Here is a 27,928-nt window from a genome sequence, read left to right on the forward strand (position 1 = left end):
AATCAACAGGGTTCCTTTTCCAACTTTGTTCCACACTGGCTGTGTGAACGTAGGGAAAAGCTTTTCCTCTTTAAATTCAGTTTTCTCATCTGTAAAGAAGGAATGATAGTCCAAATGCATCCTGTAAATAGGTGATAATGTAACATATGAAAAGCCTTAGCCCTGTGCCTGGTACAGACTAAGCACTCAACAAATGGTGGCTGGAAGGAACCACAAAACCCCTTCATTAATGGGAGAAAGGTTCATGGAAATACAGACCATAAACTAACTCAAAGAGAAGCCAGAAAAGAAAATTCTCATATATTGAGAGAATCTTCCTATTCAGGCTATGGTGGCCAGATACACAAGACTTCAGTTGTAAAGATACGGGAAAGACATTCCATAACTCGCCTTGTTGAGACTCGACGGCTTCTCTGCCAAAATCAACACTGGCAACTAGCAGCATCAAGGCAAACTTCGGCTTTAAAATGGGGGGTGGAAGGGGGTGGGGACTTGTAAGGAAGGACTTCAGGAAAAGAAGATTTAGTTCTACAGAAAGACTGAACTGGAACAAAACGAGGATATAACTTGGGGGCAAAGCCCACTGAATGCCTCACTGCTGGGGGTCTGTTGACCTCTTTAACCAAACTAGCCCTGCTCCATGCCTAGGATGCCCAAGGTGACCACAACGCCATGCTGTTCATGCAAGACTCAAAAAGCCAGCACTGCTCCTGGCTCCTTCCTGTTTCTCTCCATTTCCTATTCCTGGCTGCTGACCTACTCCTGTCTCTCTCATTCACAGAGCACGAGAGGGGCACAACCACATTTCAAAACTCTTCCATGGCCCTGGATGCCAAGAGGCTTTGACTAAAAGATGTAATACTCTTTGAGTTTCTAAGAACTTTTCCTAACTCCAAGTGAGAGGCTGTGGGGCTTGCTGGTTAAGAGATCAGATGGAGGGGAGCGGGTATAGCTCAGTGGTTGAGTGCCTGCTTCCCATGTATGAAGTCCCGGGTTCAATTCCCGGTACCTCCTAAAAACAAAACAAAAAAACCCATATCAGACAGAATCTGGACAGAACTCCCACTCTAAACTCCCTAAGCTAGAGTTGTCTCAGCTGCAAGACTGGGCTCATAATAATAAACATAACAACAGCATCCACCTTATAATATCGCTGGGAAGATTAAGTGGGATGACACATCTAAAGTCCTGAGCACTGCTGGGTGGCACACAGCAAACTGCCAATAAATGGTGGCTGTCATTGCTACTAAAGTTGAGTCACTGGGGAGAGCCTTCAGCTGGCTGGAAGGGACCACAAAATCGCTGACTGATATGGCAGTAATTGGAAACTTAACTCCTCACAAGAATGATGCATGCATAATGCAAGGTATTTTTTTTTAAGCTATAAAATGTAGACAAAAGTGAGGAAAGTTCCTAAAAGGAAATTCTGGTATCACCAGTTCCATTCCTTGATTTCCTTAAAAAGTGACGCCTTTTGGTCACTGAGAGTAATTCCTGCTGATGTCAGCAAGGCTCACGCCAGGTTCGGACCTAGACGCGCTTACCTTTGCCCCAGACACTAAGCCAATTGCCAGGATGATGAGGTTCCTGAGTTACACCTGCTTCTCCCCGGGCCTCACTTGTGAAAAAGGCATCCCCCCAGCCCCATGCCCTGACGACTGTCCCCAGGAAATCTCAGCCCTGCTTGTATGGTTCAGTCCCGGGAGCACTCTGACCAGGTTTGGTTCCTCAGAGTTTCTTAAGCAACACCCTGAACTTCAGGAGGGAGGAAAGGCGTTTTCTAGATCAGAGCCATAAATAACAAGAAATAATTACAGGCGCCTTTTCATAGGTTAGATGTGGTAAGAGGTGGGACAGCCCCTGCGGAAGTTCAAAGTCCTACGCAAATAGAAAAGCACTTGAACCCAAATAGAAATCTCCATGGAAATGCTGCTTGTCAACAGACTTAGGAAATTTTTAAAGGCACAGTTTCCACAGACTATTACACAACGACCAGGGAATCCCCGCCGTACCACAAAGGTGTCATTCTTGAGAGGGGGCAAGACTCACTGGCCTCAGGTTTCCAAGCAGCCCAAGAATTTATTCCTTTCTTAGAGTGTTTAAATTGCTTAATTTGCATTCATTCCTCTGGGCTGCTAACTAGACTGTGAGTTCATCAGAGGAACTGCTTCAACACTGGCTCCTCAGCATCTTGGAAGTGCCTGCTAGCTTGCTGAGTAAATGAAACAATAGGCAGACACTTCCCCTTCCCCCCACTTCTCTACTTAAAGTACTTAGCAGAGCGGCGGGGTACAGAGCAAATCCTCCGCAAACATTAGTGAAGTTAGGTGCCCAAGTCAAGGCATAAAGGGAGCATTGTCTCTAACTCAAAATTATCCTTGAGAATTCCTTAAATCGGCCATAGTGTAGAGCACATATTATTTCCAAATTGCGTTAAAACATGTAAAGTGCTTAGAACACTGCCAGGAACCATGCTTAATAATTGCCAGCTGCTATTAGAGTATTGCAAGCCTTCTGCAGGTACCTGAGCATTCAAAATAGACAGCCTTTAGCTAATCATTCCTGGTGGTAAATAAAGATAGAAGTGCAATTCTAAAGTTTTGGGCTTGCCCGAAGGGTTTATTCTATTATCTTAAAATACCAAACTTCAATGACCCGAGCACATTTAAGAGATGTGGCTGTCAATGTCAGGTCTAGAAAAGATAAAGTACGTCTAAGTCCCTACCACAGAGCAGCATAGGTAGTAGGTGCTCAATAAATACTTGCTGGATTTGAATCTAAAACTTGCTTCATAGGACTTGGAAAACTGGTGAAGAACTCAGTTTTTAAGTTGACAGTTCTTCATGTGGCTATAATGAGTGGCTAGCCCTCTCGTGACCTAGGATACTGGTCTCACAGTGCTTGAGTGGAATGATTTGGGGTAACGTGGTAAGATCCAGGCCAGGTATCACGGGCCTCCCCTGTATTTGCTACCTGAAGAGTAGGAAGACGCCCGACTGCTTGGAGAACAGGGTACTTGCAGCCCGGCAAACCCCAGGCATCTCTGTGAGCCCCTGTCCGAGTCGAAGCTAGTCTGTTGGCTGTGCCCCTGGTCCTTTTGCCCAGAGGCCCGCTGGTACCAGCCACGCAGGTGCTCTGCAACTAAGGCCTTGTGGATATTTTTGGTGATGTGCTCTGATTTAGCAGCAGCCTTCCTCGGCAGCCGGAGCGTTGCATATGGGTTATGGGGCACCCGGTCCACCTCGTCTTCATGAAAGGACCTACTGTAGTCCCTTGGGCGGTCATATCCATAGTGGGCTGAAGACCGGTAGGAGGGATTGACACTGTACTGTCCTTCAGTGTCATTTTCGTAGACGTAGCCGCCGCAGTAAGGATCATACTCTCCGTAGGGTGGGTACCCGGCGCTATAGTAACTGGAAGAGGGCTGCTCCTGACTCTTGCAGTAGACGCCATTCCTCAGGCTATCCTTCTGGATGAGGTCGGGCATGCTTCCTGCATTTGAGGTGGAAACATTCTGCTTCTTGGACCTCCTCCGGCCCCTGGCCCGTGTGTCCAGAGTCTGGGTGGTGTAATATGGGCTGGTAGTTGGCGTCACACAGTAATATTCCGTGCTCGACTGGCTGGTATAGGAGGACCTGTCATCCAGGATTTCGGTGCTGCTGCTTCTTTGGGATTTGGAGAGGGAGAAAAATGGCTTATCGTTGTCCATCTCAGACAGCAGGTGCGACTGGGACTCAAGGCTTCCGCTCCGCTGGCGGTGGTGCTGAGATGAAGGCTCGGGTCTGCAAGAGGAGAAAGGCAAGCGTGTAAAGCAGAAGGAAGAAAAGGAGGACAGAAGTAAGGAAAAAGAGCACAAGGAGTGATTTTATAGCTCTTGGGCTGCAACAGGACTTTTAAGATTTCCAAAGCTAACGGCACCACCAAATCCGTTTGTGCATGTAAGTTCAACACCACGATCAAAACGAGAAATGAACCAGTTTCTGTCGATCATGCAATCCAAATTCTTTCTTGAGGGTAGGGAAAATAAACTGATGATGCACAACCTACATCAAATCCTGGGGGAAAAATACCCCCACAAATGTCTTGGGAGGGTCCTCTCCTCCAAAAGATATTAGTAGACACTAGATGAGGGTGGAGGTGGCATTGCACAATAGAGTGGAGCATGGGCTCTGAGGTCAGAGATTGTGCACTGAGTCATGCCTCTGCCATTTCCTAGCTGTGTAAGCCTGGGCAAGATATTTAACCTCTCCAGGTCTTATTTCCTGCTTTGTAAAAGAAGGATGATAACACTAACCAGCCTACTTCACAATAGGCTTGAGATAAGGACTGAATAATACAGTGCATATAAAACGTTGAGCACAGTGCCTGCCTCTTCAAAAAGTTACTATAATCATTATCTTCATCACCACCACTGATTAGTAAATTTCACCTTTTCCTAAGATGAGAATGGTGTTCTCTGATTGGGGAACTGAAGGAAGAATAAATACAAAAGAGCCCAAACAAATCGAGTGTCTTTTTTTTTCCCAGGAGGTAGCAGGGATTGAAGCCGGGCCCCGTAAATGGGAAGCAGGTGCTCAACTACTGAGCTATACCCGCTCCCCACCCTGCTTTTTTTTTGGCTGGCAATATTTGAACTTGTAAATTGGCAGAAATTGCTGATCCATAACATAGCATCCAGATGCAGAGAAGTCACTTAAAGGATTTAAAAATACAACAAAGTAACCCAAAAAGCAACAGTGCTGAATCAACTGGAATGAAGCTCTCTTACTCCAAGTGGCTGCTGCTGTAGGCGTTGCGGGTGAGAACTGGCGTGGTGGGCATGCTCCGGCCGCCCGGGGGCCGCCTCTCCAGGGTTTTGTACGGGCTGCTGTGCGTCGATAACATTTCTCTGTGATGATAAAAAGAAAAATTCAGGAAACAAAGCGCTTTCCAACATTTCTGGCAGACTCGTCATAAGTTGATAGGAAACTTACTGGAAGCTGAAGGCAAAGGAGCATGGGGAGAAAAATGGGAAGGGTGTCTTTGTGGCTAGTATCTTGTTGCACCCTAGATGTTTTAGGAAAAGCGCACATGGTCTGACTTAAAAGGGAAAAAGACAACTTTTTAACTTTTCTTTAAATTAAAAATAACTTTGATGACATTTTTGTGTATTACAAAAGTCAGGTCAGGCTTACTGAAGAAAAGTTCAAAAATGAAGATAAAAGAGAAAAAGTGAAATGTATAATCTGATACCTCATATATAGCCACTCAACATCAAATGTTTTCAGATATTTTCCCAAAGCATATATTCTTTCTGAACAACCCCCTCAAAAAAAGAGATCTTACTGTATATTCTGTTTCAAAATGCACTTTTTAAAAAACTTTAGTATCTAACTTTCTATGTTTAATATCCTTCTACAATGCTATTTGAATAACTGCATAGAAATTTACTGTATAGATTTACATGTTCAAACAACATGATTTCATAAAAGAAAGAACATTTAATTATCAAAAAGATAGTCATAAAAGTAGTAATAATAAGTAGAGGTGAAATTAATATTGAGCTCTTACTATGAGACAATGCTTCTTTTTGTATGTTAACTAATTTAATCCTTATAACAACCTATGGTGCTTTTTGATAATTAAAGTTTCTTTTTTTTAATGAAATCATGGTGTTGTTTGAACATTTTGATTAGGCAAAGTAAAAAGTCGGCAATATTGGGTCCTAAGTTTTAAAAATATAGTTGATTAATCCATGAAGTCAAATTCTGGGAATTGCTGGTCTACCATCTTTTAAAAACCTGGTCTTACTGCCCTGAGGATATTTATTTGAGATATTTGAGAAAACAGTGGTATCTATTTTACAGACTTTTTAAAAAGAGTTTAAGTCCCATGTTTATTTGCAGGATCAGAAGTCAGTCCTTGCATGTGGTCTAGCAGAGTGGTATTTAATGGCAATTTCCTTAGAACATGGGTTATGAAACAGCTTTGTACACTATAGCCAAATTCAGATTATAATGAATGTCTCTATAAGTTAACACAAATCAAGTGAAATTTAAAATCAAGAAATGAGCCAAATGCTTTTTAAGTTCTCTTTTTTTAAAAAAAATGCCCACTTGCTGTCAACAACAATAACTGAGTTCCATGCTTCAGTTTGTTCATATGTAGAATGATCAAGATAATATCTTCTGAAAGGATAAATAAAATAATGCAAACATGTGTTGACTATTTTGAAGAAAAGATTTCATAGCTGCCAGGCATGAACCTAATGCTATGACCTCTCACCTGGACTGCCTTGTATCCACAAATTGTTCATTGACGGATGACTTTCTGAAATGGATTCGCTCAATACCAAGAGACTTGGGGGGAAGAATTCTTGGAGAATGAGGGACTGAACTTGGTCGCTGCCCAGTAGTAGTGAAGGAGTCATTAGCTATAACAAGTAATTGAATGAATAAATAAATAAGCAGGTAAGTAGAGAAACAAACAAGTAAGTAAATAACTTGCCAACACCTCAAAAAGAAATTGGAAGATTTGGAGATGAACATTCTTCTTCCAGAGATGATGGTTTTAGAAGTATATAACTTTCAGGAAATTAATTTTTATTATTTTATATATTAGAAGGGAAAAAAAAAGCAATTACTAAGTACTCTCCTGGGGCCTAAGTCAATAGGTACCAATTCAATAGGTGCCCACTCTGAGCAAAGAAATCACTGAGGTCGAATAGGTAAGACTGAACCTTTCCAAAAGTTGTATTAAAGAAAAATCCCACCATGGAAAGGCCCAAGGGCAATTTGGCCTTGAATATTTTTTGTTCACCTTTACTTTTAAAGCTCTTAGACTTCTTTGGTTGACCAAAGGCTCATTCTGTCATTGAATGTAATGAAACTGAAAACTCATTTATGTTGAGTCATTACAGACTTATTTTATCTCCCACTGGTATTTACATTTTCAAAGAAGAATGGCAAGCTGATCAACCATCAACTCAAAGAAAGAAAAAATTCTGAAATGGTGGCATTTCATGTATCATAAAATTTAGGAGAAGAATAAAATGGTAGGGGTAGGGTGGGGGTTAATGCCTTCCCAGAGTTCTTCAAATCACACTTTCATAACCAACTCATCTGCTAAGGCACAAGACGATTAAAAGGAAAAAAGTCTACGATGACTTGAAAAAGCCTAGCATCATGCATTTCATCATGAAATGTATTGAACAAATATAGGCCATTAAAATAGATATATGGCCTACCAAAATGACATGGAACCTAATTTTTAAAAATGTGTTTTTCTTCCTAGGAAAAATGAACTTCCACTTATCCAGAACATAGAGACAATCAAAGTCCACAATATAATGTCCTGGCTTTGATATTTTCTCCATGTATCTAAGGTATCACCACAGGGGGAGACTGGGTGAAGAACTCTGTGTTTTTTTATACAACTTCCTGTGAGTCTATAATTATTTCAAAATAAAAAGTTAAAAAAAAAATCCTACAGGTCCTTACAAATCCTTGTGGAGGCTTATTTTCTCATGTGATCTATATGGTCTTGTTTGTTAACCCTGAGTCAACCTGAGCAGAGGTTAATCATATCCCTGCTTCCCCCTGCCCCCAATCCATACCAATCATTTAGCATAAATGTAAGTTAGTTTATTCTACCTGTCCCAAAAGAGTAACAAGTAGGCTTTACTTAACTGAAAAAAAACAACAAAAAATTATCTTAGTATTTCAGAATATATAAGATTTTTAAAACAAAAGTGGGGGAGCCACTTACGATCATCATAGGTGGTAGTGTCAGATAAGGAGCTACTCTCTGATGGAATTATGTCTTCTGTGAAGAAAAATAATTGCCTTTAGCATACTTGTGCATGTATACCCCTATAGTCAGCGTAACCACACAATTCTCAATGGAGTACATTTTGTTTTTAATTAGATAAATGAAACTAATTATAATGAATAAGAAAAATTAGCTATTGTAAGAAATTGATTCATTTACTACTAATGATAAAAACATCTTACATATTGTACAAGTATTACACCAGACACTTCCTTAATATGGAACTGACTTCAAGGCAGTTTGGGTTTGTTTTTTTTTAATTCCCCTCCTCCCCCCGACCCTGACAGTTGTCTGCTCTCTGTGTCCATTCACTATGTGTTCTTCTGTGTTCGCTTGTATTATTGTCAGCAGCACTGGGAATCTGTGTCTCTTTTTTGTTGTGTCATCTTGCTGTGTCAGCTCTCCATGTGTGCGGCACCACTTCTGGGCAGGCTGCACTTTTTTTGCGCGGGGCGGCTCTCCTTATGGGGTGTGCTCCTTGCGTGTGGGGCTCCTCTACGCAGGGGACACCCCTGCGTGGCACGGCACTCCTTGCACACATCAGCACTGTGCATGGGCCAGCTCCACACGGGTCAAGGAGGCCCTAGGTTTGAACCCTGGACCTCCCATGTGGTAGGCGGATGCTCTATCAGTTGAGCCAAATCTGCTTCCCAAGGCAGTTTGGGTTTTTAATCAGTTTTCAGTCTAGCTTTAACACTGGATGAAAACTTTAGCCTCTACTTCAAGTATTTACAACCAACACACTGAAAAGGGAAATCATGGCATTCTTGTCACAGATGCTGAGTAACACAAAATACACTTGAACCCTTAAATGAGAATCTCCTGTTTTCTGACCCTCACTCTGAAGAAAAGGGCCTTTAAGTAATAGGGTAGAGAGACTTTTTATGGTCACGGGCTTTTAAATCAGACCAGGGTTTCTCATCATTTTAGACTGGGTAATTCTCTGCTGTGGGAGATGGGACTGTCCTGTGCATTGTTGGATATTGGGAGATCTCCAGTAGCACCATCTCCTCCACTGTAACAACAAAAAATATCTCAAGACCTTTCAAATGTTCCCTGGGAGGGCAAAATTGCACCCGGTTGAGAACTACTGATTTAGACTTGAGGTTCAGGCTCAGTTTTGCCATGTATTAGCTATGGGATCCTGGGCAAACTATTTAATCTCTCTCAGCATCATCTAGTTCAACTCTAAAATGGGGAAAAATATCAGTTGCCTAGGGCATAGGGCTAAGATGAGCATTAAGTGAAATAATGCATGTAAAGCCTTTAGCCCAGCTCCTGGCACATGATAAATTCTCGATAAATATTAGTTCTACTCTTGTTTTCACTACCCATACACAGTATTCTGTGGAAGAACTCTGCTGGCTAGAAGTGCCCATGTGCCCTGAACTTTACTGGTGCCCAGCAAACGTTAAATAATGTATTAGCAAAAAGAGACATTTCAGCTGTGTTGATCTGCTTTGGCAAATCATTCCAGACTCATGGCCGAGGGTATTGGCAAGGCTACAGGCAAACAGAACACCTCCATGTAAGCATCAAAGCCATTATGAAGGCACTCTTCCCATCCACCCAATCTCAAACGTTCATCTCTATCAGAGCTGGGGGGGAACTATCTCTTAATTAGACATACAGCGGAACTTGAAGGCAAGGCGCCAGTATAGTCAGCTGTCAGGCACACTTAAAAAAAAAAAAATTATCCAATATATGCCCAGTCATTGCACCATCTGCTGCCCAAATGTCAGCCACTGAATAAGAGAGCACTTGAATCTTGCACAGTTTGGGTATGAAGGGGCGACAACAAATGGCCATGTAAGTTAAGTGCACTGCTAATCACCCATCTCTGTAGGTCCAGAATGTAACCACTGTCAACACCAACTGGATCCTTATTTAGAGCCAAAGCCACCCTGAATTCTCCAGCTGTAGTTTCTGGATTCATGTCTGTACATTCACTTTTCAAAAACCTTATCTCTGTTTTATAAACCATATGCCCAAGATCCAAGAATACTTTAAATCGAGTTATCATAGTTCATCAAATCTAAGATGTCACTGGTAGTAAGATGTATAAATATTTTATGTCCTAGTGAAAAAAGAAAAAGTATTGCCAATTATAATTGTGAGATATCATCAGGTATAAGAAGTATCCTAATTTCACAGATGTTAAAACGTGGGAAAAAAGCATGCCTTGGAATCAAAGAAATATATTCATATTTCAACCAATGATTAAGGCTGCAAACAGTGCTCATAGCTATGTTAGGTCAACTGGACTTGAAATCTACCTAAAAGAAATTTCGTAGTTTACTGCTTTCCTGAATATGAAAGTGGAACATTCATACAGTTGAGAATATGGAAAATACAGAAGAGTATTAAGAAAATGAAATCGCCCGAAAGTCTGTCACTATTAATATTTTGAAATATTTTCCAGTCAGTCTTTGTGTGTGCCTGTTTATATAAAATTGGGATGTTGTGGCTACAAATTGTATTTGCTTTTCTGCATTTGACATATCACGAACATTTGCCTATATCTTTAAATAGCCTCCATAAATGACACTAATTCTAAGTGTGTACGGTTAGGTCTTTAAGACAATGCATGCTCTCCTGCATTAAAAACCTTTCAGAAACTACTGGATAGGGCCCAGCTTCCTTAATAACCTGTACTGACAAATGTATTTCTTGTTATGATAACAGGCCAGTTAGTGGTATGGAACCTTTGTCTTATTGTGAACTAATCTTTCTGTACAAACTCTTTCATCCTGAAAATTAAAGCAGTACAATAGTGTAGTATTACAATAGTAAGAATGTCACTGAAAATCAAGTTTACATACTTGTAAAGATCTGAAATTCCAAACCACTTTTATTAAAAGAAATGGACTTTTGATCCTGTTCTTTTTTGTCTACCCCTCACCAAATGAACTGGTTGGGAAATGCCACATATATCAAGAGTACTGACTGCAGAACTCAAAAATATCTTACTTATTACTAACCTGGTAAAATAACTGTTGCTTTCTGGCTGGGTTTCTTTCCACATCTAATTCGGTATTCATTTATTGCATTTTCAATCTCCTGAAGCTTTTTCACTGCATCTGTGTAATCTTGCTTTCGTTTTTTCTTCACGGTTTTACAAAGGTCTGGCTCATTGGCAAGTTTTTTTGCAGCTTCAACCAGCTTTTGCTGTATTAGGAAATTGCTCTCCAGTTCTTGCAAAGCAGGATCCTGCATGTATTCATAATACTGTTATATTTTCATGGATATATACAGTCACTCTTACATGCACTGAAATAATAAAATTTCTTGTATATTCTTCAATCAGATATTCTTTGAGAATGAAAATCTCCCCAAGTTTTACTGCACAAGCATACTCTACTCACACACTTTGCCTAGAAAACAAGACCTTCTTCATCCAATCTCAGTTGAATTTTTCATTAGTCCAAATGTTTTCCTTTTTCAAGGAAGGGAAAAGCCTTTCATTTTTTCAATTGGTAGAGTGCAGGTTGTTTTTTAAGGGATTCATAACCCAACTCATGAATGCAGGATGTTATATTCATAAGCATAGATTCAGAGACAGACAAATTTGGATTCGATGCCTATTTTTCATGGTTCTTGGATGTGCGTGGCCCTGGGCACATTGCTTAATTTTTTAATGCCTTGCTTTTTTCATTTGTAAAATGGAGATAATACCTACCTTAGAAAAGTACAGCAACAATCAAATGAGATAAGGTATGTGCATTGCTTAGCTGGGAGCCAAGTACACAGTGAACACTCTCTGAATAGTACTTCTATTATTGAGGAAAGGAGTTTCTGTCTCTAAAGCCAAGGCGGCTAAATTTCTAAAAGAAACATGGGTCGGGTCATACTGTCTGATAGAATGCAAATGAAAAGTAGATCCTGTATTGGCTAACAAATCTTTTAACTTCATTATAGCTGAGGGGTTTACCAGTGTTATCTCATTTAACACTTATTGCCTCCCTCACAGGAATGTGCTCTCATTACCCCCATTATACAGATGAGAAAACTGAGGCTTGGGAAATGAGACTTTTAGAGAGGTTAAACTACTTGCTGAAGCTACTTCATCTTAAGAGGCAGAGCCTAATGCTGGAATTCTTCATCCTTACAGTACCATTTCTCAATTTAAAAATACTCAGGGTACACTCAATGTTCTACATATTTTGGGGAGTAAAGAAGAAAATAATTACCAGTTTTAATTGGGGTATGCATGACAGAGAGTTCACTTTGGTCTAAGCTATCTATTTCAGTTGATAAGATAAAAATGAACAGACTTGAAAACCAAAGAAACAAGTCAACCACACTTTAGTGACGGCTCTTATGTGTCATAAGAAATGCTGTCTCCTAAGAAGCGCTGGGTTCCTACCTCTTCACTTGGCAGCAAGTTGTCATCTAATTTGAACGCAGTACCTACTCGTCTTCTGACCTGAGGAAGCTTCTCACCTATAGTCAGGGGATACTCCTTTGGCATTTTGCCAGTGAGTTCCTGTGAAACAGAACAGAATTGAGAGGTGATCATTGACATTGACCTGAGTTGTCAAACACAATTTGAAGAACCCAGAAAAGGGGAAGACACTCACAGCTTCCCGCAAACAAATCTTCTTCAGCTCTTCGACTTTTTTCAGGAGTTTTTCTTGCAGCAGCTTTTCCTTCTTCTTGAGTTCAAGGATTTTCTCTCTCTTTTGCTCCTCACTAACCTCTGAGTCTTGAGAACCTGGGAGGTTGGAGAGGGGCAGGGAAGGTTTATACAAGGCATGTTTCCTTCCTTTTGAAAGGACAAAGGATTTTTAAGCCAAACCTGCTATTAAGTGGTAATTTATTTCTTTACTCCTTGTTTCTGAACATAATAAAAGGAAGCTGGAGAACATTTTCTCATGCTTCTGGGCATCAGAGCCTTGTAATAAAGTGTCCCTTATGCATTTTGGCTTAGTCTTTTTGGAAGCAATGATAAAATGCTTAATGTTTCAGACACACCCAAGGAAAAAAGTCATTTTTCTAAGCAGGAGAGAAGGTAAGATATTCCTTGAGATAGTTGTTTGGAATGTCCTTTTAGAAAACAAGCAAGGCAAAGGAATATTCTGTGCAAAGGAAAATTATGCACCAGATTCACAACTTGACAATAGGATTTAGATGGGAAAATTCACTTTAATGAAGTTACAATACTTGGTGATAAAAGATTCTAGAATTCATATTTGGGAAGGGACAGCCTATTGTAAACATGCTTACCTAACACTATATAACATGGAGAAGTAGACAATTATCTGTATCAAAAAATAAAGATTGAGTGAAAGAATAAAAAATAAAATTTGAAACAAAAAAGATTGGGGGGAGCTGATGTAGCTCAAGCGGTTGAGCACCTGCTTCCCATGTATGAGGTCCTGGTTTCAAGTCCCAGGACCTCCTAAAAAAACTAACAACTAAAAACTATAACAAATAAATAAAGATTGGGGTGGGGTGGGAAATGGGGATTAATAGTTAATGGGTACAGTTTCTGTTTGGAGTGATGGAAGAGTTTTGGTAGTGGATAGAGGTGATGGTGGCACAACATTGTGAATAAAATTAACATGACTGAAAAGTACATATAGCAAAATTAAAATGGGAAATGTTATGCTGCATATATGCTGCCACAATAATATTTTAAAAAATGAATAAAGATTAGAAGTTGCTGGAATTTGTAGAGGGGGGTATGGAATAAATGCCATTTCAAGGCTTCTCTAGGGACTGACTCACTATCTTTGTATCTAATGCTATTTACACAACCTGATAATACATAATTTAACTTTATTCATGCTTTTTTACAATTAATATTAGAATTCCCTTGAAAATTGTTATATACTGTTGGCTGTGATATACTTATTCCTGAAATAATGGGTTAAAAAATGCACTAAAAGTGTTTTATGATTTTTTAAAAAAAGTGGTAAATAAGATAAAGATGGTTTGCAGTTTTTGTAACCCCAAAATATTACCTGAGGAGATTAAACTGCCATTACTTGCCATGATGAACTGACTTTTTCCCTCCAGGCTCACCAGTTTAGAGACCCTTGGTGTCCCTGTCTCTGTCAAATCCATGGCAATGTCGTCTAAACTCCGGGCTGAAGGAATTTTTGCCTAATAAGAGGTATACAATATTGAAATGGAATTAACTCAATAAAACAGTTTAAGTTAACAAAATATAGTTACTATAGAATAAATATGTCAACAAAGATGACATTTTAGAAGTTTTATATATCAAAGGGGCACTCTTCAGGAAAAATACAAGATTTAAGCTTTGCAGCTAAAATGTTTTTAATAACTATGGATGATTTTCTCTCATAGTATGGGTCATTCATTAGCTTTAAGATGTCACTAGCAATATCACCAGTGGACATACATATACAGGGCCAAAAAGTTGGCAAATCTTACAACTTTTAAATCAGCTTACATACTGGCGTTATCTATTAAAAGGAAGAAAAATGCAAACATTTGGTAGTCAAGCTAAAAAATACATATATTTCTCTCTCAAAGTGTAAAATGTTATTAAGTGTTTGCATCTTTTCTGGGAAAGTTTATATTTTGAACAGAAAGCAAATGAGGGTTTGAGGTCTGTCCCCATAATAACACTTCTGATTACTTACTTTGCTTTGCTTCCGGTCCAAGTAAAACTGATGCTGACTAATTGCCATTACCCAGATGGACTTGATGAGAGAAGAGTTTGCATACCAGGTTTGCACAAAGAGGCCACTTTGCCCAAAGGTTCTTTTGGACACTGAAATCCTGAAAGATTAAGGAAAGCTCTCAAATTATTCGCCTCTGGACCAGCACAACTCAAAATATACTAGTGAGTAAAGTTGTAACAAAGCAGCATCTTCTTTATTTTCTTTCCCCTACATACACTCTTATGTTGACAGGAGCCGGGTTTCTAATTTTCCCCTTTTTGACAAAAATCAATCATAACTGGGAGTGGATGTGGCTCAAGCAGTTGGGCGCCCACCTCCCACATGGGAGGTCCTGGGTTTGGTTACTGGTGACTCTTAAAGAAGACAAGCAGATGCAATGAACAGACACAGCAAGCAGAAAACGAGCAGACAATGAACAGACACAACGAGCAAAACAGTGAGCAGAAACGAGCAGACAGATGAGGAAGCCATCTCAGGGGGGAAAATCAGTCATAACCAAGGTAATAGCTTTCTGTGTAAGTTAGCATATAAAAATACACACACAAAAACAAAATAAAAAAAGTAATAGACATGAGCAGATGTGGCTCAAGCAGTAGAGCACATGCCTCCCACATGGGAAATCCCAGGTTTGGTTCCCAGTGCCTCCTGAAAAAACAACAAACAAAAAACCAGCTCAGGGAAGTTGATGCGACTCAGTGGACCACATATAAGGTCCCAGGTTCAATCCCCAGAGCCTGGTACCTCAAAAAAAAAAAAAAGAAGTAAAGAACAAAAACAACAACAAAACAAATAAAAATACATACACACAAAATCAAGCAAATAAGGAATTAGTCAAATCAGAGGCTGTACTTAAAAACATTTAGTTAAAAACTATAATGATATATAATCACCACAAGTTATAGGAAATAAATGTGATACTATTTTACAAAGCATCCAAGACCTGTGGGATCAGCACCTTTCTCAAGGTGAAAGAGCATTTCAGAGCTAGGTAGATTTGGAAGCTCTGACGTTATCAGTAGATGGACATAGTGACGTTGTCTGAAGACACCCAAGTTCAAGAGAGGCCCAGAGTGCTGCTTGTGCACCAGATGAAAAGAGGAGAGGGTGAGAGGAGGGAGGCAGAAAGAGGGAGGAAGGATGGGGGCGGGGGGGGGGAGGGGGGGATGGTAGAGAAAGGAAGAGCAAGAAAGGATGGGGTAGAGAGGTAGATATTCCATGGGGTAGGGGGAAGAGAGTGACACTGAGGTTCTTTATTGGAATTTGGCTTATTTCTTTGAGTTATCATGTGTCATATCTTCCCCTACCTCCCACCTCTTCTTGTCCTTCTGATCTCCAAACACCCATAAAGGCATACTTAGGACTGAAAAGCAGCCAATGAAAACTGAATTAGAACTTGGGGAACTACATCCTGACCTCAATTCACACTGATAACTCAGCCATTGGTTTTTCTTTAAGTGATCATGGACACCAAATTTTAAAATGTGCAATGAATCTGAATAAGCCATTTCACTAAAGAATATGTTCAAATGGCCAAAAAACACATGAAAAGATGCTCAGTGTCATTAGTTATGAAAGAAATGCAAATCAAAATCACAAGGACATACAACTTCATTTCCACTAGGATGTCTACAATAAAAATAGAAAAACAGCAATGAAAAAGGAAAATAAGTGTTAGTAAAGATGAGGAGAAATTGGAACCCTCACACACAGCTGATGGGAATATAAAATGGGTCAGGCACTTTGGAAAACCATCTGGCAGTTCCTCACAAGGTTAAACACAGAGTTGTCACATGGCCCAACAATTCCACTACTGGGTATATATATCAAAGATAAATGAAAACATACAAGCACACTTGCACACATATTCATAATGTGCCCAAGACTGCACAGAAAAAAGTCTGTGACCCTCACCTGCGTGGATCATGAACTTCAACAGCAAATTTCTTCTCACGGAAATATAAGTTCTCCAGCTGTTTCCACTGGAATAACTAAAAAGGTAAGAAAACAGAAAAGCCACAGAACTTTAATTACTTTTGTTTTTTACTACACCTATAAGTCAGTTAACAATCAAATAGTTTTGTTCCCAAGAAAGCCTGCCCTGGTAAGATTTCAAGCACACAATATGTGATTGTCTTCTTACAACCCAAGCTATTTTATTCCTGCTTCTGACAGGAACCTTTAACTATGAAACTTCACCTCACCAATAAATCTTCCTTGCCCAATAAAACTAGGCACCTGTGGGGGAGCATGCATGCTATGTTACCTCTGACTCAACTAAATAAAAGAGGTAATGAGGAAATCTTCACAGATTCCGGTAAGCACAGGTCTTGAGCTCAGAGATACTGGCTTCATATTTAAATGGAAAGATATTCAAAGGGATGTTTAAAAAGAGATCAGAGGCTTAGTTTCAAAAGAATGCAAAGTGAAAGTGAAATGGAACCCCGTGAAGAGATGATTCTCAGTGATACCAGTTTTCCCCCTACAATAGTTCCCCTAAATGCCACAGAAATCTATGGCCAGGAATTGGGGGTAAGAGTGGGGGTAAACGCTGGAAGCACCCTCTCTCTCCTTTTCTGAGTTGGAGCTTCTAGGCTTTGTACACAGGACCCGACCTCTGCATGTGCACGGCTGACATTCTAGGGCTGTACTCAGGGGTAGCAATAGGCTTCATTAGCAACATGCATTTAAAACCAAGTTATTTGGTAAAAAGTAGCACTTCTTACTTTTTCACAGAACTGAGTAAGATTTGCTATATTTTAAGGAGTCCTTTTCAATCCTTTATGTTAGGTCTTACAGTAGCCTGAGCCTCAACTTGTCCTTTCAATCTGGACTTCATAGTTGAATTCTTCTTTTTTGTGCCCCTTCCCCCCCCATCCCCCTCCCCCGCCAGCCTGATGATTAAGGAAATAATAGCACAGCAGTTTCATTACATTATCAGACCTTGGCTGGGTGTTTAAATTATATAAAACAGTGATAATTTTTCAACAGTTGGGTTAGTGTTTAAGAATTCTGCAATGCACTATCAGCAAAACCATTTCCTGAAGTCCAGGAACGAAGCCTTTCTCACAAACATGTAAACCTCACGTCAAGGAAGAGAATGGAACGGAAGGTTCCGGTGCACATGCCGCCCCGAAACAAAAGTGTTGGCCCGGAACCCCCCCGGCCCCGAGTAAAGTGGCCAGCCCTCCCCAAGAGCGCAGCCCCCCGCCGCGCGCAGCCCCGGCCTCTCGAGATTACAGCGTTCGCCTGGGTTCAGAGCGGACTTAGCCAGGCGTAAAGCGACATACCGATCTCCTAAAAGGTCCGTGGACTTGAGGCTTTCATTGCTTTTCTAATCCAGAAGTTCCAGAAATGGGGTAGGAAGGAGAGGGAGAAGCCGAGGGCTGTCGTCCCGGGCGGCTGCGCCCGCGAGTGGAGCGAGTTTCCTGAGACACTGAGGTGTAGCTGGGTTTCACACAGCGAGCCTCCCACGGCTGACACACCACTGACATCAGCGACTTTTATCTAGTGGCACCTCCCCGATTCTCCTCCTTCCCTGACCGCGGAGGCCAGAGCCAAGTTCTCACCGGCGGCGCTGCCCAGAAAGGAGCCCCACTTTTAAAAGGGAGCGCAGTTTGGATTGGGGTGGTTTGTTCTGCCGAGGGAGCTGCTTTGGGTCCTGATACAGATTTCACCCCGGGCTGTTTTAGGGAGAAATTTCTACCCAGGTTTACTCACCCTGGAAGTGAACAGGTTCTACAGGAAGAGTTACAAAGCCGCTCAGCTGTGTTTTCCTTTGCGTCCATTCCCACACACATAAAAACCAGGGCTGGACTTGAAATGTGATCTCTACAAGCCACCACCTCCCCCTCTTATCACTTACAAATGGGAAATACTATCCCTTTTGACTCCCATCAGCATGTCCCTGTGCCGAGAGCAAAACATGCTCCTGGTAAGTAAAAACCCTACTGAAAAGGTGAAAGACTTCAGCTTTAGGTAGTGAATTTGAGATTATTAGATGGCAACTGGGTTTGCAAAAGACGTTATGGCAATGAGACTGGGATTCTTTGGATGGAGCCTGAGCCTCTTATATGGAAGCTCAAACCACTGAGCTACACCCACTGCCTGAGACTGAGTTTTTAAGTGTGGAAGGCAAGACTATTTCCCCACCCAAAATCTTAAAGTTTATGCAAAATTTGATCTCATATATGTGCCTGTAACAGTACAAAAGTCAATTGGAAGGACACAAACTTAATTCATGATGGTGTTTGCTTCTGGGGTGGGGTGGGGAGGGTAGAATGGGTAAAGTAAGTGATACAGAAAACTCAAATGTTTCCAGTAATGCTTTATTTCTTTCATTAATAAAAATAAGATGAAGCAAATACGATAAAATATTAGCAATTGTCAATTTAGGTGGGGATGCAGGTATTGTCATATTGAAAACACTTCTAATAGTTGGCACATGATCTAGCTGGCAGCTTGAAATAGGCTAATTTTTCTTTTGAAATATCCGAAATCATTCTTTATGGTGCTCTTAAATTATTTTGGTACTCTTGATCTTGCAGAGCCAGGAAGAAGCTCTGATAATGGCAGTGGAGCTGAGGGGAAATGAATTCAGTTATTAAATGCTCACTCATACCATGTGCCTAGGTCAGTGCCTGGACACAGCTGACGATCGAGCAACATTCATTCCCTTCCCCTTTGCTATATGCCAGTGTTTTCTTAAAGGCTAAATAAGGGAAGCGGACGTGGCTCAAAGGATAGAGCATCCGTCTATCATATGGAGGGTCCAGGGTTCAATCTCAAGGGCCTCTTGACCCGCGTGGTAAGCTGGTCCACACACAGTGCTGCAGAGTGCAAGGAGTGCCGTGTCATGCATGGGTGCCCCCATGTAGGGGAGTGCACCTCACAAGGAGAGCCGCCCTGCGTGAAAAAAGCGCAGCCCGCCCAGGAGTGCTCCCGCACACACGGAGAGCTGATGTAGTAAGATGACACAACAAAAAAGAGACACAGTTTCCCAGTGCTGTTGGATAATGCAAGCGGATGCAGAAGAACACACAGTGATGGACAGAGAGAGCAGACAACAGGGAAAAGGGGAGAGAAATACATAAAAAATAAATCTAAAAAAACAAAAAAGGCTAAATAAGATACCTCCTTCGGTCAAAATCATACAGAGTTCAGACTGATGGAAGGAAAAGGGAGAAGTGGTCAGAGAAATATCCATTAAATAGACCTGGCTGGGCGGTGCCTCCGCATTAGAGAAATAGCCTGTCATATAATAAGGAATAATCTCAACTACCTAAAAGATGAAGAATGGTTGCAAAGAAAACATTCTGGACTTGAGGACCAAACACAATGATCAAAGAAAGGAAGGAAGAAGGTAAGTGTGCTTCACATTTTTATTATTTGAAGAGTATTAGTGTCCATATGGGGTAAGATTATTTTGTAGGACTAGTATATATGTATGTGCATATATACACATATAAATATGCAACTTTCATATTGAAACAGAAAAAATTATTTTGCAAAAAGCAAATTGCCACTCCAGGAGACCTTTTAAAACGTAGAAGTTTTATTTGCCTTGCAAGAGTTAAAGAGTATGAAAATGAAATGTTTCTAAAGTGACTCAATAGAAGCATAATCACAAGGCTAAGCATATTATCATTAATTAGTACTTATTGTTGTTTATTCGGCACTCACAAATTTATAATTTATGGTGATAGCAACCATAAATTTTAAGGGGAAAAATGGATAAATAGGACTTCTAGATTTCTTTTCTTCACTCACCTAGAATGATTAGATGTGACTTTGTTATCAAAAGAAGGAAATAGATAGCAATGGATGAGATAATACCTGGGATTAATGTTGAGATCACAAAAGCAAATAAGAGAGAAGAATATAAACTGTGATATCAGCAAAGAAATCATCAAGAAAGTACAGTAGGAGGAGGACATAGCCTAAGGACATTAATCCTCCCATGTTAAAAAGTGTCAAAATGTGTAAAATCACACACAAAAAAACACAGAAGAGTCAATTCCTATTTGAAAAGGAACTTGTGAAATATAATCGGAGTCAATTTCCTTCATCTTTACACATAAAGGAAGTTAATGGTTCTAGAATAATTTGCCACATATTATTACATTTTATTTAATGAAATGAGTGTGCTGAGAATTTAAGACATTTTGCCTAAATCTATACTTAATATTTAGTTAGGTCCCACCCACTCTTATAGTCTTAAAAGAACTAGAAGAAATCACTTTGCTCCTATCCTCAGCCCATTATCATGAAGGTTCCTAAAGGTTCCTAAATACCTACCTGAAGCTCTGACATACTTTAGAAAAAGAGATGATAAGGAAGAGCAGAGTGACTTTTAGAAAATAGTGTACTTGAGGAACTTTTGGAGTCATTTAATCTTTTCTTCTTAATTTTTTTAGGAGGTGCCAAGGATTGAACCCAGGACCTCATATGTGGGACACCGGCACTCAACCCCTGAGCTACATCCACTCCCCAACAAGAGTTGGTTTTTCCATGTTAGTTTTTTTTTAAAGATTTATTATTATTTTTATTAATTTCTCTCCCCTTCCCCACCCTCCCCCTGCCCAATTGTCTGCTCTCTGTGTCCATTCGCTGTGTGTTCTTCTGTGTCTGCTTGTATTCTTGTCAGTGGCACAGGAATCTGTGTTTTTTTTTGTTGTATCATCTTGCTGTGTCAGCTCTCTGTGTGTGCAGCGCCATTCCTGGGCAGGCTGCACTTCTTTTGCGCTGGGCGGCTCTCCTTACGGGGCACACTCCTCGCGCGTGGGGCTCCCCTACACGGGGGTCACCCCTGCATGGCACGGCACTCCTTAAGCACATCAGCACTGCGCATGGGCCAGCTCACCACAGGGATCAGGAGGCCCTGGGTTTGAACCCTAGACCTCCCATATGGTAGGTGGACGCCCTATCTGTTGAGCCAAATCTGCTTTCCTCATTTGTTTTGTTCTTAGGAGGTACTGGGGAGTGAACATGGGAAGCAGGCACTCAATCACTTGAGCTACATCCGTTCCTCAGCTATTTCTTGAGGACTTGCTATGCGCATGGTACTGCCCTCAACTGATCAAGAGATCCCTCTCTCCTTGCCGGGGTTACAAGGATCAGGTGAACCCAGTGAAACTGCCTTGGTTGGAATCCTGGTTCCACCACTTGTTGCTGTGTTGTATTTGCCAAGTTGCTTAACCTTCCTGAGATTCAGTTGCCTCACCTGTAAAATGGGATCAACAATGCTTGCTGGAAGAGTTTAACAAGTTTATGTCTGTGAAACACTTAGGATGGTGCCTAGCTCAGAATAAACAATCAGTAAATGATAAAGCTGATGATATTTGTTATGAAGGACTCTTTTTTTTAATTTTTTTAATTGATTTTGTAAAAATATTACATTAAAAAAACAATATGAGGTCCCATTCAACCCCACCACCCTCACCCCACCACTCCCCCCCCAGCAACACTCACTCCCATCATCATGACACATCCATTGCATTTGGTAAGTACATCTCTGGGCATCTCTGCACCTCATGGTCAATGGTCCACATCATGGCCCATACTCTCCCCCATTCCATCCAGTGGGCCCTGGGAGGATTTACAATGTCCGGTGATTGCCCCTGCAGCACCATCCAGGGCAACTCTAAGTCCCAAAGGTGCCTCCACATCTCATCTCTTCCTGCCATTCCCCATACCCATATCGGCCACCATGTCCACTTTTCCCACTCCACTCCAATGACACCTTTTGTTATGAAGGACTCTGAATTCAGTTTCTTAATGTTATCAGACAGAAGACAGACAAGAGCAGAAATATTTCTAGGAACCAATGTCTAGATCCGATTGAGAGGTAAAGAATTTTCTTGTATGATTTTTTAAAATTATTATTATTGAAATAATAAAAATGCTCTAGTAATGATTGAAGTGAAGAATGCACAACTATGTGATTATACCAAATACCATTGATTGTACACTTTGGATCAATTGTATGCTTTATTAATATGTATCAATAAAATTGATTTGTTAAAAAAAAGATTATATGAGAGAAAGAGCAAATGTAGTATACTTTAACGGTTGGTAAATGTGGCAAGAGATAGAACAAATGTAGTAAACTGTTAACCATTGGTTTAAAAAAAAAAAGTGTGGGTGCTCGGGCATAGGACACCAGAGCAGCGGGTAGAACCAAGACCATGATGGAGCTCCATGGAGCAAAACTTGGACACTGGACCACGCCAGAAGGCGACTGGGTCAAATCTAGGTCTGCCACCTGGGTAAGGCAGAGGGAGGCAGGTTATTTTGAAGTTCCCCGTATGGGTTTTGTATTACTTTTGTAACTGTCTTTCCAGTGATAAAAGAGCCGGGTTATTCTGTTGACAACGTGCTATTCAAACTTCCAATACTGTCAGTTTCGGTCGCGTAAACATGGTCTGCTCTGTTTCTGTCCAGTTCATCATTGGTTTCCTGAAACACCCTCTAGGTAGGAAATCTGCTCACTGTTCCTGTATCCTGGAGGTCACAGGTGAGGAGGGAGAGGCGGGTCAAGGGCACGCCCCCGAGTCAGCTGCACAATAGCAGGTTCCCTCTTGCCTGAGACAAGGAATGTGCCGCGGCACTCTCACAAGTGCTGAGGAGCGTGCACCTGCCACTGGCAAGGGGCCCTCCCTGGAGTCATGAGAGACCTGGGGAAAATCTTGGACAGAAAGGATCAAAGTGCCTTTCTTAATCTTGATGAACTGAAAACAGATGTCACCAAAAGTTGTAACAGCTAACTAGGCAAGGACAGGAAAGACTCAGCAAAGGCTTGTAGTTTTTACTAGCACTTAGGCTACCAGTTAATCATTTAACTGCAAATTCACCTGGAAATGACTAAATTTGGGAGCGTCACAGCTGTGGTGTATGATTGTACATCAAACAATGACTCACAAAGGGTGGTCCCCTGATATTACTTTAGGCAAAACAAAATCCCTGTACTATTGATCATTTCTTTTTTTTATTTAAAGATTTATTTATTTTATTTAATCCCCCGGCCGCCCCCCCCCCCCCCTGCCCCGGTTGTCGGTTCTCTGTGTCTCTTTGTTTCTTTGTCCGCTTCTGTTGTCGTCAGTGGCATGGGAAGTGTATGCGGCGCCATTCCTGGGCAGGCTGCACCTTCTTTCACGCTGGGCAGCTCTCCTCACGGGCGCACTCCTTGCGCGTGGGGCTCCCCTACGCAGGGGACACCCCTGCATGGCAGGGTACTCCTTGCGCGCATCAGCACTGCGCATGGGCCAGCTCCACACAGGTCAAGGAGGCCCGGGGTTTGAACCGCGGACCTCCCATGTGGTAGACGGACGCCCTAACCACTGGGCCAAGTCCGTTTCCCGATCATTTCTTTTTTTATTGTTTTTAAAAAGTTACTCTTGATGAATATACTGTCAGTACCCAAGATCAAGCTAGAAGATCTGTTTTGCTTTATTAAGTAGTACAAAAACAGGATTTTGCAGGAAAATAGGCTTTTTTAAAGCCAAATTTACTTTACTTCCATCTAGCCAACCATCCTACTGAGACAAGGTCCCAGCTCTCAAGGAGAGTACAAGCTAGTAAAAGTGACGTGACAGTCACACAACAAATACAGTGCCAGCTGGCATCACCTAAGTGCTCAGGTGCCAGCTGCACACTAACTTGCTGCATGCTTTAGCACTTTGTCTTCCCAACAACCCCATTTTACGAAAGAGAAAACTAAAGCTTAGAGCAGTTTAAGTAAATTGGCCAAGGACCCACAGTTAAATAAGGGCAGAGTCCCACCCAGGCACAGTCGGGCTCCAAAACCCCAGCACATGATCACTGCACACCGTCCTGCCTTCCTTGCCTGGAAAGAGAGTGCTCTGTGGATATCTGACATGTTACCTAAGACAGAAAGAAAAAAGGGTGGTATGTCTGAGAGAAGAGGTAGCAGCAATCATGCAGCCATCTGTAGGATGGAACGTTTAATTTTACTTAGTTCAGTGGTTCTCAAACAGCGATGATTTTGCCCAACCTCTTTTCAGTCCCTTCCCCTCTCCTGCCCCAGCTCCTCCAGGACATTTGGCATTGTTTGGAGACATTTTTGGTTATCACACTTGGGGGAGGGCAGGGAGGGTTAGGTCATTATGGGCATCTAGTGGATAGAAGCCTGGGATGCTGCTAAACATCTTACAATGTATGGGTCAGCCCCCCTGCAAGGAAGAATTTTCTGGTTCCCAATGTCAACAGTGCTGAGATTAAAGAAGCCCTGACTTACAAGGATGATAAGACTAGGCTTTGGTGCGTGGAACATTTTGATAAAGATAAATTTTTTGTTCAAAAGTAATGAATTCTGGAGTTCTATTTATTCCAACTGGGTAATGAATACATTTAGGAACAAATGGTTGCTCAGATTGCTTTCTGACTGCAAATATTACCCAGCAGAGGGACTTAAAATTGATCAGGCTAGAAGAGGCCACGATAATAATGTGTCCAGTGCACAAATTAAAAATTACCTACTTACCCAAGTGGTATACTTGGGTAGTAAAAATTATTCTTTCTGATGTGATACCATAACCTTACACACATAAAAACATCATGTCTTAAGTGCAAGGGCAAAACATTCTATCTGGAAGAAAAATGTTCAGATGATGTTCTGGGTATGAAGAATGTATACTACTAAAATCTCACCACATAGAGGATGCCATCTCACCCAAGCGTCCCATGGTCGAATCCCCAGGCTGATCTAATGATTGACTCTGGTATGGCTTTTTTGGATGTTTATAGGTGGCGTCCCTTCCTATAGGTTGATACCCAGTCTGGTTATTAAATATTTTGAATAAAATTCCTCATTTTGAATATAATTCTGTCTTTCTAGATAGATTATCAGGCCCATGATGATACTGGACTATGGCTCTTTCCTTAAATGAAGTAAATAATAGAAGGTACTAGTTTAGTGCTTTTGCAAACAGAATGGGCTCAATAAATGGTTGTTTGTTTTTGGAAAAATACAAAATAAAGTACATTGCACTCTGCTGTTAGAAATTTGTTCCTGAAGGACCAATGAATTTAATAACTTTAGTTTATTACTAAAGTCCTGCTCCAAAAAAAAAAAAAAGATCCCAAACCATTCAATCTCTGGTCATAAGTATATACTGAATTACTTAATTACTTGTCTTTGCAATGAGACTAGCTAGTCTTGCTAAAGAGTTAGCTTTCAGTTTTCTATATGTGCCACTAATTCAGCTATTTGGTAAATGACAAGTAATAAAAAAAAGTAATAAATTGAATAATGGGCATCTGGTGGGTCTCCCTGTCCAGCAGCCATTTATTCCCTCTTCATCTAATAGCATTTCAGTTTCTACAGGGAACTCTCTCACTCTTTTAGCTCTAGCTCTAATGGTCTCCCCTCAATTCTTTTTTTTTTTTTAAGATTTATTTATTTATTTATTTTCCCCACTCTCTCCCCCCGCCACCCCGCTGTTTTTGCTGTCTGTATCCAGTCACTGTGTGACCTTCTGTATCGATTTCTCTTTTGGTCTTCTCTTTTTTTCTCCTCTAGGATTCACCGGGATTCAATCCTGGGGACCTCTGATGTGGCAAGAGGTTCTCTGTTAGCTGTGCCTCCTCAGCTCCTGGTTTCTGCTGCGTTTCACTTTGACTCTCCCCTTCATCTCTCTTTTGTTGCATCATCATCTTGCTGTGTAACTTACTTGCGTGGGCACTGGTTTGCCGTGTGGGCAACTGGCTCACCAAGTGGGCACTGGCTCACCGTGCAGGCACGCTTTCTCTTCTTTTTCACCAGGAGGCCCCAGGGATTGAACCTGGGTCCTTTTATATGGTAGGTGGAAACCCTGTCACTTGAGCCACATTCGTTTCCCTCCCCTCAATTCTTGAAATATGCCTCTCGCTTTCCCTTTCAGTGCATGCTGTTCTCTGACTAGAACACTCTACCCTGTTCTTTGTGGCCTGACTCCTTCTTACCCTTCAGGTCTCCGCTTAAATGTCACCTTCTCAGAGAGGCCTTCCCTGAACACCCTAAGAATGTTCTCCGCCCAACCCATTATTCTATCCCCCCATCTTGTTTTCATCAGTGATCACTCAAATTTTATAATGATGTCTTTATTACTTTGCTTACTTGTGTATTGTTTCTCATTAACCATCCCCCAAAAGACTGCAAAAGAAACAAGGACAGTGTAGAAAAAACTACTTATCTCCCTCAGGATCTATTTTTCCCTCTCCCTTTTAAAACACCTGGATGTATGACTTTGCACATGGCTGCTCACCTAGACACCATATTTCTCAGGCTCCCTTCAACTAGACTTGGCCGTGTGACTTTCGAATGATAAAGCTGCTTGCCTGTACCTCTCTTTTTCCACCTGCCTACTGCAGTGAAATGGAAACTCACTAAGGCCCAACCAATTCCCTGAAAAGACTAGGCACTCAAAAGTCTTCCCGTTTCCTTGTCTTAAAGGAGATGCTTAAAATTCCAGTTGTGATTGTCTGTTTGAGGAGAAGAGAAATACCTACTCTGACCAGTACACTTTCTATATTAATTAAAAATAAATTAGAGTATGGTTTGGAGGAAAAAATAATTACACAGTGAAATAAATCACTCACTCATTGGATCCTCACAATGATCTGTGAGGGTGACAGATTATTTGAATGATTGGAATTTGATAGTTGGTAAAATGAAGGCCCAGAAAAGTTGAGTGACAGCACCAGTAAGCCAGCCAGGGAGCGGGAGAGCACGACTGGTTCTTATTTAGATCCATGCTATAGGACCTGAGTCCTTCCAAAGACTCTGCAAAAAGTTTTAACAATCAAATTGGTGACTGGTGTGGCTGAAGCTTCATTAAACACTTTATAAACAGGATGGACAGGTCTCCAGTCGACATTCTACAATCCAGTTTCTTCCTTCCACGCCATACTTTATTTTGTATTCATGCAGAAGTATGACTGGACTGCACAAGCATAGGCTTTCTCCTACAGGTAACTTCATCTAGAATTTTAGCAGTGTTCAAAGTAACATCCTTTGATGGAAGTCTATAGTGGTACAGGACCGTGGAGGTAAGAGCAAGGAGGGGTCAGAAAGGGTCGAGATGGCTGTGTTTACAAAAATAAGCAAGTCACAGCCTTTAGATGAAATGAACTCTGTTCTTTTATGACAAAGAAACCGGAAGACTTTAATGCTTGTTACTTAATTCTTCTGGCTCTAGGCATTTGAGAATTCTGAGAGTTTAAAAAAAAATCAGCTATCTACAGGTTAAGAATGCTTTCCCACCCTAAAGTACCCTGGGGTGAAGAAACTGCAGCACATCACAAGTCCATCTTAGTATGTAAAACTGCAGGAAGATACTAATTTTGAAAGGCATCTTCTCTCACCAGGGTCTCACCTTAACAATTTCCCTTCTCCCACTGCTGACAGCCTCTGGTTTTCTCAGGTTCAATAACTCGGTCATGGCATACACCATAACCGTTTATTCAGC

General features: G+C 41.2%; 1 protein-coding gene, 1 long non-coding RNA gene and 1 other non-coding gene across 9 annotated transcripts in view; 2 read left to right on the top strand and 1 right to left on the bottom strand.

Annotated features, from left to right (window-relative positions):
• FRMD4B (FERM domain containing 4B) overlaps positions 1-27,928 on the bottom strand; it is a 365,011-nt gene that overhangs the window by 5,477 nt on the left and 331,606 nt on the right. For all 7 annotated transcript variants that reach the window (XM_058288632.1, XM_058288631.1, XM_058288629.1 and 4 more), the window contains 10 exons: positions 16,377-16,453; positions 14,424-14,562; positions 13,776-13,917; positions 12,390-12,523; positions 12,176-12,295; positions 10,791-11,019; positions 7,747-7,803; positions 6,265-6,412; positions 4,769-4,888; positions 2,974-3,782 (listed from right to left, as the gene is read on the bottom strand). In XM_058288632.1, the coding sequence (XP_058144615.1) occupies positions 2,974-3,782; positions 4,769-4,888; positions 6,265-6,412; positions 7,747-7,803; positions 10,791-11,019; positions 12,176-12,295; positions 12,390-12,523; positions 13,776-13,917; positions 14,424-14,562; positions 16,377-16,453 (1,975 nt within the window). The remainder of the gene's footprint in view (positions 1-2,973; positions 3,783-4,768; positions 4,889-6,264; positions 6,413-7,746; positions 7,804-10,790; positions 11,020-12,175; positions 12,296-12,389; positions 12,524-13,775; positions 13,918-14,423; positions 14,563-16,376; positions 16,454-27,928) is intronic.
• Positions 940-1,014, top strand: TRNAG-CCC (transfer RNA glycine (anticodon CCC)). The gene has a single exon. It is a non-coding gene; the product is annotated as a tRNA-Gly (tRNA).
• Positions 19,245-22,487, top strand: LOC131276152 (uncharacterized). The gene is made up of 3 exons (XR_009183630.2): positions 19,245-19,824; positions 20,879-20,974; positions 21,431-22,487. It is a non-coding gene; the product is annotated as an uncharacterized lncRNA (long non-coding RNA).

This window comes from Dasypus novemcinctus, chromosome 26 (assembly GCF_030445035.2).
Source record: "Dasypus novemcinctus isolate mDasNov1 chromosome 26, mDasNov1.1.hap2, whole genome shotgun sequence".
Taxonomy (NCBI): Eukaryota; Metazoa; Chordata; class Mammalia; order Cingulata; family Dasypodidae; genus Dasypus; species Dasypus novemcinctus.